Here is a 12,195-nt window from a genome sequence, read left to right as displayed (position 1 = left end):
ATAGACCAAGAAAGAATTAAGTAATTGATCCCTAAAACATACAATTTAATTTTATTCAAGAAATGAGCTTCAAGCTTTTTTCTTTGGATTTAAGACATTTGGAAATTATTATTTAGACATGACAAATAATGTACTAAAACAAATATAATTTAAAATAAGAAATGCTGATGCAAATAAAAGGCTTTTGTATTGATAAAGAGGACTGGAAAAAATGTTTGTGCTATGCATCATCAACAGAAAAAGAATGGGCCTAATATACATTTAAAATAAATTAATCAGGTAGCAAAAATCAAGAGGATTAGATGGAAGAACAGGAACCATGAGCTAGATTATGCGATACATATATATTCATGGCATATGACTAGGCAGTACAGGTGACTATGTTCTATAGACTAATTTGTTCTTTTGTTTGGACATAATTAAATATAATATAATTTCTACTTAAAAGCACTTATTGGACCATGATGGCTTAGCAGGCAGAGTTCTCACCTGCCATGCTGGAGACCCAGGTTCAATTCCCAGTGCCTGCCCATGTTAAAAAAAAAAAAACACTTATTGATAAATAAATGCAAATAGATCTAGGGAAGCAGATATCTTCCTTTCAGACACACACCAAAAATACATACTAGATAATAGGTTACAGAGTAGCCTAAGCAGTATGATTATAGCCCAGTTTTCTTACACTATGGTTAAATGAATGTTAAACTGTTATATATCGTTTCTTTACATCACGCTATCTACTCTTTCTCAAGTTTCACAAAATAGTTCTTCAACAATAGGCAGATTAAGTAAATTATTAGCCCACAAGGATGTTCAAACTATTATTCAGCAGCAGTCCAACCCAAACCCTGGATTTGACTGCTGACTTGACTAAGTTTGGACTTTTCCCAGAACATAAAATTTTCCCACAGTACTTTTCTTCATACAACTAAAATGCTAGTACATTCAGTGTGGTTCTTTTCTTTCTCTTGGGTGAACAAAAGCAGTGTGCCTCTCCACACCTCCACTACCTATTCTATTAACAATACAATTCTCCTTCTAAATCTTTGTCCTGCCCATCCTTCCCTCTTCTTCCTCTTCTATTCTGCTTCTTCTTATTCTTTTTCCTCTTCTTCTTTTTCTCTTTCTTCCCCTTCTTCCTCCTCCTCCTCCTCCTCCTCCTTCTTCTTCTCCCAATATATCTTCAATGTATTGCTCACCCAAGCTCATGTGTTACCCATTTGAATGTTTCCTCAAATCCAATGTAACATGTTTTTCCAATAGTTCTCACATACTTTGCTTTTTGTCTCTCATTTGTACCATGAAAAATTACAGACTTTGCTACTTCATATGATGTTTTTGAAAGCCAGTAATTCAGTTAGCAATGAAGAAACATCAATTCATTCTTTTCATTCTATATACTAATGTGCTTAAAATCAGGGACTCTATGGCCAGGAAGTATAAATTTAAAACACGGTATTACTTATAACAGCTGTATGGACTAAGCACATTCATTACACTTTATGTTCATCTGTTTCCTCAACTGTGATTATTATGTAGCTATAGAACCACCTTTTAGAGTTGTTATGAGGATAAATGACTTAGTATACGTAATTCACTTATATAATGTGCCGTAAATACAAAGCTGCATATTAGTGCTTATAGATTTCATTGACTGTTATCTATTCTTTGAATCAATGTTCAATAAAAATATATTTTCTGGGCGGGCCGCGGTGGCTCAGCGGGCAAAGTGCTTGCCTGCTATGCCGGAGGACCTCGGTTCGATTCCCGGCCCCAGCCCATGTAACAAAAACGGAGAAACAGAATACAATAAAAACAAGAAAATTTTTAAAAATGTTTCCCTTTCTTCCTTCCTTCCTTCCTTATTTCCTTCCTTCCTTCTCTCTGTCTAAAAAAAAAAAAAAAAAAAAAAAAAAAAAAAAATATAATATATATTTTCTGAGTAAGATATATGTTCCAGTTATTATATTATGCCCTGGGGATATAATTGTATGGACAATTAGACTCAATTCTTGTCTTTATGCAATTTACAGGATCAGTGCCATGGTAGAGCTAGATAGAAAAAAAATAATCACAATAATAAATATTAAATGATGACTTTGCTCATTGATACAGAAAGAGTCCATGTGGGCAGGAAAATCAATGAATTCATACCTGAGAGAAAGATAATTAGCTTGAGGTATGAACAGTGAAACAATTGAATATACCATTATTTTGGTTTGCTAAAGCTTCCAAAATGCTTCTCCTCCTTCTTTTCCTTCTTCTTCTTTCAATATATCTTCAGTGTATTGATTACCCAAGCTCATGTATTACACATTTGAATGTTTCCTCAAATCCAGTGGAACATGTTTTTCTAATACTTCTCACATACTTTGCTTTTTATCTCTCATTTATACCATGAAAACTTATAAACTTTTTTTTTCATTTTTTTCATTTGCTATTTCATATGATGCTTTCATTGGATTTTATAAAAGGGATTTATTAAGTTACAAGTTATAATAGTAAGTTCATCAGGATTCCAAATTAAATCACCAAAAGAGGATTTCTTCTCTAAAGAAAGGCAGCTGGCAGTTAGGTTATTCTGTTACATGGGAAGACACGTGGTCTTCTATCTTCCTCTCTTGGCTTCTGGTTTCAAATAGCTCTCTCAGATCGTATGGATCCTTCTGGATTCTCCTGGGATGTTTTCCTTCTGCATCTCCAAACATCTGTTTTCTGTCCAAAGTGTTCTTCTTTTAAAGGACTCCAGTAAGTGGATTAAGACCCAGCATGAATGGGTGGGGTCACATCTTCATGGAAACAACCTAATCAAAAGGTCCCACCCAAATAGATCTGCATCTGGAATATTGAATTAAAAGAGCATGGCTTTTCTGGGGTACATAGCAGTTTCAAATCATCACAACCATTATTCCATGCTGAACTTTGAGAGAAAATCATGAAAGACTGCTAATTCTCATTACATGGATTCTACTTTAGCATTAAAAAGGAAGAATTTCAAACACGCTAACCTTTCATCTATTTTTATTATTTGTTGAACTAATTATTGGCAGATATTTTAGGCATAAGTGAGCACATCACTTCCTTTCCCACAGAAAGAGGTTTTGCCAATTTGAAAAAAACTGAAAAACCAAGGATCAATTTGTTTGAAACTTTATCATAACAAGTTGAGACATTTATTTGAATGGTAGAAGCCTTAAACATGATCCTGGTATGATGAAATATTTTAATTATTTTAAGAAATTAATATTTAGAGACACTTTTTGAAGCGTGTGTTCTTTATTCCAGAAAAAAGTCATCTAAAATATTATAATCACAAAAGTAAATTTTAATATTATATGGCTGCAAGTAGCTTTAATTCTTTATAAGACAGCATGTTATCAACATTATAGTTTGTGTTGTCTTCCTGGAAATTTTTTTGTTTGTTGTTGGTGTTTTAACGGAATTTTGAGTGTATATTTAAACACATCCTGCTATCAAACATGTGGTTATCAAATAGAATTGTATGAATTCTCTTTGCAAAGCTGATTACAGATTTTGGGCATAAAGGTTATTGGATTTTATTTCAACTTCATTCTTCAGAATTAACTATTTGACTAGTTTGTTTTCATGTGATTGATCTGGTGGAGATGATAGGGCAAGTGTCTCTGCTGGGAAAACAGTATATTTCAATGAAAGAAGAGTAAATTTCTACTATTAGTAACACTTCAAGTAAAAAAAAACTTGGAATAAAGAAAACAAAGCGGAATAAATGAGGCTTAAATAAATATATTTTTATTTGTTTTTCCAGAGTCTTAGCTATTCACTCTAAATACTATCATGTCATATCATATATTTTGGGGAGTTTTAGAAAGTACCTAATCAATTTTTGTGACTGGACAGTAGGAAGGAAATGATTGAATACAAATCTATGTTGTTGATCCAAATATTGCAAAAGGCATTTCCAGAGGATGTAGCTGAGAGTACGAGTACACAGAGAGTAAGACATAACATTTCAGACTTCCTTCACAAGATTCAGGAAGAGTAATTCACCTCAAAATGAAAGCTAAGGACTTACTATAAATGATGTGAGGTTATATAAAATCCTGAGGACACAGCTTCTAAATATAGTTAATTAAAGTCAAATTACAGAAAAACTAACATTATTGATATAAATTTATCAGTGAATATTCAATATGGGTCAGTTTGAACATAGCCATCATTATATGACTGACACAATTATCTACATTTGCAAAATGCTCCATTGAAGAACTGATTAATGCTTTATTTGGAAATTTTCTAGGATGTGTAAACAGTATTAGCTGAAAGAAAGATCTTTTCTTCCCTAGTTTCTGACCACAGAGATATGGACCAAGTCTCAACATTACTTTCAGTTTTGTTCAATGCTAAAAATGCACTTTACTCAAGAACCAGTTTCTCTCAAGCAATTTTTTCATTGCTTCTTTAACATCTTTGTTCCTCAAACTGTAGATGATGGGATTCAGCATGGGAATCACAACAGTGTAAAATAGAGACACTATCATGTCATGATCCAAAGCATAGCTGGAACTTGGCCTCACATACATGAAGAGGATTGTCCCATGATATACTGACACTCCAGTTAGGTGGGAGCCACAAGTGGAAAAGACTTTCCTCCTCCCTTCAGCAGAACGCATCTTCAGAATCACCAACAGAATAAAACCATAGGAGATCAGGACTATCAGTATAGTAGTTAACTCAATAAAGCCCACAAAGTAGAAGAGTAGAAGTTGGTTGATGTGGGTGTCAGAACAAGAAATAGCAAGGAGTGGGGGGATGTCACAGAAGACATGTCTAATTTCATTGGATGCACAGAAGGATAAGCTAAAAGTGGCCACAGTGTGTACAGTAGCATGCAAAATACCACCAATGTAGGAAGCAATAATGAGTGGCACATAAACTCTGCGTGGCATACTAACTGAATACAGCAGTGGTTTGTAGATTGCTACATAGCGATCAAAAGCCATAGCAGCCAACAGAAAGCATTCAGTAGTCCCAAAAGTCACAGAAAGAAACATCTGTATTGCACATCCAAGAAATGAAATGGCTTTATTCACTGCCAGGAAATTAACTAACATTTTGGGGGTGACAACTGAAGAATAGCAAGCATCCAAGATTGACAACACACTCAGAAAATAGTACATGGGATTGTGAAGTCGGGAATCCCCAATGACTAACACAACCAGTCCCAAATTTCCTATCAAAGTAAAGAGGTAGATAGCTAGAAATAGTAAAAACAGAGAGACTTTCAGGTCAATGTTATCTGTGAAGCCCATCAATATAAACGTGGTGATTTCAGTAACATTCTTCAATGGAATAGTATATAGCTCCAAATCTGATTGCAACGCTGACATTCTAATATACATTTATAGGTGCTCCAGGCAATGTCCCTTAAAAATGAAATCTGCCAGATTATAATGCTATATTTGTTTCTTCAAAGGACATAATGATATCTTAGGCAGTGATGAGTTAGGGAATGATAATGAAGTTAGGCTCAGTGGATGCACTTGTCTGTATAAAATAGATGAAGAAATATAAAATAAATGAAGAAACTATTTTGGCTAAATGAGTCATGTAAAACAAACAAATAATAACTAAACCTTGCCAACTTATGTATTTTATTTTCCAGTTAAGTTGATGTTAAATTTTCTACTACTGGTTTTCATATTACATATTTAAATCCACAGCTATTAATGAATATTGTTATTTATACATCCAGAAATGTTAAAATATAAAGTACAAATCAGAGTGATGGTCTTAAATTTATATATTGTGCACAAAATGCTTTTCTTTAATAGTCATAATTATAAGATGGGAGCAATCACATTTACGTCAGAAGATTTTACTAAATAAGATTGAGAAACAATGTGAAAATTATTTAATTTAAAATGTTTCTTGATGACCTAAATGACGGCTAAGTTATACTTACATTCCAACTATCCTTATAGTGTTTTCTTTCCACACCAAAACATTTTCTGCTCTTTCCTGGAAATGATTCCATTCCAATAGTCCTTTAGGAGTGGTGATGAAAGCGCAGCAGAGTGTATGCTGAAGGGAGATGCATGTTTTGTGCCATCAAAAAAAGCATGGTATCTGTTCCTCAGTTTCATTTCATAAAATATATATCAGTAAACTGCCTATTTTGGGCCTTTGCAATTTGCTGTACCACTATTATTTTTTGTTCACATTTTAACTTAATGGCAATATATATTTATTTTTCCAGTCCTTGCTAGAATTTTGAGACATATTCCTGTAAAGAAGAAGCATGGCCATTACATAATATATTATACTTGCTTATGTAGACTTGAAAATAGCTATAAATTAAATATCACCAAATGATCACTAATCAAATTGCTTATATAACCTATTGCTGAAAGAATTAAATCATGATATTTGCCACAAAGTACAGTTTGATTTCTGGTATTTTTCTCCATGTCATCATACTCTTTCTCATTTAGTTCAGTGTGAAGAAAGAACAGTGCATGACAAAAACAAAAACAAGCAACAATGTTATAGTGACATCTGCATATGGACAGAAAGCTTTAGTGATTGTTCACAATCAAATCCACTATATTTAGGAGTGAGATTTCTATGTGGCAGCATTTTTTTTCCTTCAGCATGCCATAGAACAAGATGTTTAATCCATTCTTAATCAATTGGCAGCTGTATTTTCCTGGTGTTATAGGAGTGAAGCATTTGCCATGCATTCATTACGCTATGTTGCATTCAGGAATCTACAATGATTTACCCCTATGACATGAAATATGTTAAGTTTTTTCATATTGAAGTGTTCCTCTGTCAGGAAGAAGAGGACCAAATCAGCTTCAAATTATTTGAATGAGAAATAAGGAACATGTCTTTACTTTCCCAGATCTAGGTGAATGATGCTTTTATACATAAAATAGTTTAATAAATGGGCAGTAACAAAAAATGTTTTCGTTGAACTATAGTAAATTCTAGTAAAAATAGATAATTAAGCTAAATTCCAATTTCTGAGTAAATTCAGACATATACCCATGTCTTATGAAAACAAATGCAAATAAATTTTATAACAATTTCCAATTTAATTTGGCTCTAAATTTATCAGTTAGTAATATAAATATATATTAATATACTGTTGGTCATAACAACTACATTTTTCTTAGGAGAAATTCCATATTGTATTTCTCTCTACTCCATACTTTGCTCTCCCATTGTCTCTCTACTCACTTTCACCCCTTCACCATTGTCTTTTTTACAAAAGTCCATTGAATACATTCAAAAATACCTTGTGGAGAAAGTTAGGGACAAAACAGGAAATAAGATAAGAAGAAGCACAGAGAAAGGAAATAAAAATATGCAAGCAAATTTCAAAAAATGTTATCAAAGGAAGACTACTAAGGGAATCCACTACATAATACAGTTGGCTAACACACACAGCAGAAATTTCAGAAACATTGCAATTCCACCCTTCCCTAGCATGTCTGCAACTACACTTGTAGATGATTAACAACCTCTAAATCCCTGTATTAAACCTCAATTTATCCCCAAATGATAGTTGAGCTAAGAAGAGTAGCTTTGTTCTTCCAAACCAAAGAAAAACTAAGGTAGATCAAAATTTTCAGACATATAATATTCAACTTCATGGACATAGTGTAACTGCAGTTTGCATATTTATGAGATGCATTAAAATGCCTTATATTAAATTTTGATTATAATATAAATGTAAGAATTGTACAATTTAAAAATGACTTTCAATATAATTTTAATAAAATAAAATAGATAGAATTATAGAATCTTTGTTTCATCAAAGATTGAGGAATGAATGAGATCAAACCAGAAGCTAAATACTTTCTCTTAATACATTTGCTTGTCTTATGACACTAAATATATACTGAACTATTATTCTACTACAATTACACACAATGAATTCATATTCTGTTGCTATTAGGGACCATAATATTAATCTCAGTCACCACATTCTGCCTTTGAATATCTCAGAAAAATTACACTATATTTTGCTTAAATTGCCCTGACAATAAAATAACCAGGCATCTCTTAATATTTCTGATCTAGTTTGTAGAGCAAGATGTTATTTTGCAAGTGAAAATATATTTTATAACAACCATGTCTCACTAGAGAAATTATCTCCATCAATTGAACACATAAGAAAACATAAATTGGGGGTTGGGGGTAGATCAGTGGTAGAATTTTTGCCTACCACAGAAGACTGGGGTTCAATTCCCAGACCATGCATTTCCTAAACAAACAAAAAATTCAGCAAATGGCCTAAAATAATAGAATACTCACATGGAAAAAGAATGAAATGTGACCCCACCACACGGCACGCCGCAAAAAAAAAAAAAAAGAAAAATCAACCATAAATATATGTATGGTTTTTAGGTTTAGCAATTTTATTCAATCTGCACTTCAGAAGGGTAGATCTGTTAACTAATATTTCAGTACTATTAAAATGGTCTTATGTGTAGCTGATTTCAATTTAAGAAGAGATATAAGCTAGAAAGAGAAAAATATAGAAGATCCTACATTAAAAATATATGATAAATATACAATGCTCAAACAAAATCATATCCTCATCTCATATAGTAAGAAAACAAAGTAGCAAATGACCATAAGAACAGTTAAACAACACTGAGTTTGTAAAGAAGGAAAGCTTTGATAGCAGCAGCAATATTATTAAGTGGCTTATGTCACCTTACATAATCTACATAGCAACATGCAAATTAATAATTCAGCCTATTCTTCCTGATGAGAAAACTGATATCCAGTTGAATATTTAAATTGACCAAAACCACACGGTTACTTACTATCAGAATCAGCATTCAAGCCAAGATTTCTCTGACTCCACAATCTAAGTTATTTCCACTCAATCATATTGCAATACTTTTGTGACCTGCCAACATTATGGAATTTTTCTCTGAAGATACAATACAAAATAATATCCTACCAATTGGAATTCGTCATAAAGCTTCTTTATCTTTTAAAGTCATAAAGCTTAAATAGGCAAGCCATGAAGTTAAAACAAACAAAAAATTAACATGACTTCTATATCAATTAGCTAACTAAAAGCTGGGTTTAAAATGGTTCTATGTTCCTCTGTCAGAAAAAAATATTATGACCTTGAGTTGATATATAGCCAATGGATAGTGGAAAATTAATAATCTATCCCTGTAAAAATTTAACTAACATAACATATAATCCTTTACTTCTAGTGTCCTATTTATGATTATTGTCTTTCATCAAGAATATTAAAACAAATTTCTAATTTATATGTATAGAACAAAATACGATGACAGCCCTTCCCATTTACCATACTATAGTGTGTGGAAGGTATGTGGTTCAACCTTAAATACAAGTCTAACACCCAATCTCTAATTTAAATATTAAAGTACATAATCTAGTTTAAAATTCAGGGTTATAATTTCTAAAACATTATGTAAGTGATTAAAAAAATTCTTTTTACCTGTGGAACTGAATTGCTCACTTAATTAAGGTGTGCTAAAAATACTATGTGTTTGAATTCTTTTACCAGTTTATCAAGCTCTTCATGAAGTCCACAGGGAATGTCAAAAAGAGAAAACAACTTCTCTTCTGGGACATAAGATCAACAAGATGATTTTCTTTTCCCCGTGGTAAACACGTGGATGTTTCTAGAACAATGAACTTCTTGATAAAAATTATTGCATGATAATTTCTTCTCTTGTGAAGAAAGAACTCTCAGTGGGAAACCTGTGCACAGGTCTATGCGCAGTATAATTGATACGAAATTGAACTGAATTGAAATGAAAAAAGAAATAAGAAATACAGTAGTGCTCAAAAGTCCAGGTGAAAGTATTCTATTAAATAAATGTAACCCAAAATTATTATATAGTTTCAAGGGAGTACCAATTAAAATTAATTTTTTCTGGAAATTGAGAAGCTGATGTTATAATTTAGATACAAATCAAAGAAATGAAGTAGATCATACAAATTTGAAAAGGAAGAAGAAAGTTGCAGGACTCATATAATCCTATTTCAGGATTTATGACTAAGCTAACAAATAACTAGAATGTGGTAATGGTGAAAAGATAAATAATTAGATCAGTGCGGCCACTGATCTAAAACTCTTAAAACACTATTTTAAGAGTTATAAAATAGATTCATATACATATGGTCAATTATGTATTGACAATGATACCAAGGAACAGCATGAATGAAGTATAGTCTTTCAAAAAAGAAAAACAGAGCTGAATAAATTGAATAGTCTTTTGCCAAAAAGGAGACCTTAACTCATCATTTCCAAAATACACAGAACTTCTCTCAAAATAGACCTTAGATACTAATGTGAAGCCTAATAGCATAAAAATCTTAAAGTAAACATAGGAAAACATCTTCATGACCATGATTTAGTCCCATTGTTAGATAAGACCAAAAAATGTATGAGCCTTAGGATAAAACTAGATACATTTTCCTTCAATGTATTGAAATATGCTCTGTGAAAGGTACTGTTGAGGAATGAGCAAATAAATCACAGAATTTGAGAAACTATTTGCTAAACAGCTATTTGACAAAGAACTTGTATCTATAATATATAAAACAACTCTCACAACTCAATAATATGAAGATAAAAGGAAAGGAAAAGAATTAAAAATGTGCAAATGAACAGGTGCTTCACCAAAATTACACACAGAGGGCAACTAAGCCCAGGAAAATGTTATCATTACCACGCATCATTAATGAAATACAATTTAAAACCACACATGTATACACTAAAATGGCCAAAATTAAAATGTGTTATAATAACTGATAATGCAAATAGTTTACAAGTATGCAGAGCAATTGAAACTTTCTACTGTTGCTGGAAGGAACATAATTGATAGAGCCACTTAGAAAAAAAATCTGGTTATTCAGTGGTAGAATTCTTGCCTGCCATGTGGGAGACCCAGGTTCGATTCCCAGCCCATGCACTTCCCAAACAAGGAAAACAAAGAAACCAATAAAAAACAAACAAAACAAAACAAAATTCAACAAATGGTGCTGCAATAACAGGCTACTCACATCAAAAAAGAATGAAATGTGATCCCACCATACAGCATTCAAAAACAAAGAAAAAAATCCAACAGTTTCTTATGAAGTGAAACAACTTACCCTATAATCAGTGATCTCACCCTTTTTATTTTCCCAAAGAGATGAAAACATCTTTTCACATAAAGACCTGAATGACAATATTTATTTTCCATAATTGGAAATAATCACATTTTGATCCACTTATGAATGGATGAGCTAACTGTGGTCCATGCCTACAAAAGCATACAAAGATGCACATGGTGGTTAGATGTATATGTGGGGGTAACATTATATATTTCTTTAATAAGGTAGCAACAGTCTTTTAGTGAGCCTGTGCCCGTGGGGTGTGACTTTCACAAATATTTCTAAACTTTTTACTATTTTTTAAATGGAAACAAAGGCAAGAGTGGGCTCAATCTCCATGAAGTCAGAGAGATTCTGGTAAAATCCAGTCTGGTAAAGTTGTCTCCTTGTAAGGTGCACATATTTTAAGGAAAATGTAATGCTTTGGGAATAATTTAAATGGTTACTTTTCTCCTCCCCTTCACGGAGGCACAAGAAGATATTTCTGAGAAGTTGTTGGGGGCATCTAGAAGTAAAACTCTTGAAAAGTGTGAGGGTTTCCCTAAGCCTGCATGGATCTCCAGGTGCTTTATACCTATCAAAATAGTTCAGAGTCAATCTTTAGCAATTAGGTCCTTAAATTCTCAAGGAGTTAAGTTGCAATTAAAGAGAAATTTAATACTCTCCCTTTAATTATTCCTACCTGAGAGTGGTTTCTGTTCCTAATAAGCTGTGATTTTTTTGTACCTGTCTGTCCTCCGGGTCTTGGGTGATGGTTTGGAGTGTAACCTCAATTCTCTGATGAAGAAAATTTAGAAAAGTTGTTGATTTTCATATTTTTATTCTTTTCTGGTTTTGTGAGGATGGGAATGGTGTCTTCAAAACTCTACTTGCTATATTCAAAACTGGAAGTCCATTTTATTTAATAGAAAAATTTTAGTATATATTAAACTATCCTGTGCTATCAAATAATTTCTTGTCCCAAAAGAGACGTAAGAGTTCCCTTTGCATAACTGATCAGAGAAATTTGAAAATGAGGCACCTAAAATCATTGGTTTGTTTCTCAAATTC

General features: G+C 32.5%; 1 protein-coding gene across 1 annotated transcript; it reads right to left on the bottom strand.

Annotated features, from left to right (window-relative positions):
• Positions 1-4,382: 4,382 nt before the first annotated feature.
• LOC143684656 (olfactory receptor 5T1-like) lies at positions 4,383-5,369 on the bottom strand. The gene has a single exon (XM_077161826.1). The coding sequence runs from the start codon at positions 5,367-5,369 to the stop codon at positions 4,383-4,385; it is 987 nt and encodes a 328-aa protein (XP_077017941.1).
• Between the last annotated feature and the right edge of the window lie 6,826 nt (positions 5,370-12,195).

Source organism: Tamandua tetradactyla, chromosome 1 (genome assembly GCF_023851605.1).
Source record: "Tamandua tetradactyla isolate mTamTet1 chromosome 1, mTamTet1.pri, whole genome shotgun sequence".
Lineage (NCBI taxonomy): Eukaryota > Metazoa > Chordata > Mammalia > Pilosa > Myrmecophagidae > Tamandua > Tamandua tetradactyla.
This window is presented reverse-complemented; position numbering and strand designations above follow the sequence as displayed.

What these genes read in the sequence shown, in the direction of transcription:
- LOC143684656 (XM_077161826.1), bottom strand. Translation starts at nt 5,369, where the DNA reads ATGTCAGCGTTGCAATCAGATTTGGAGCTATATACTATTCCATTGAAG.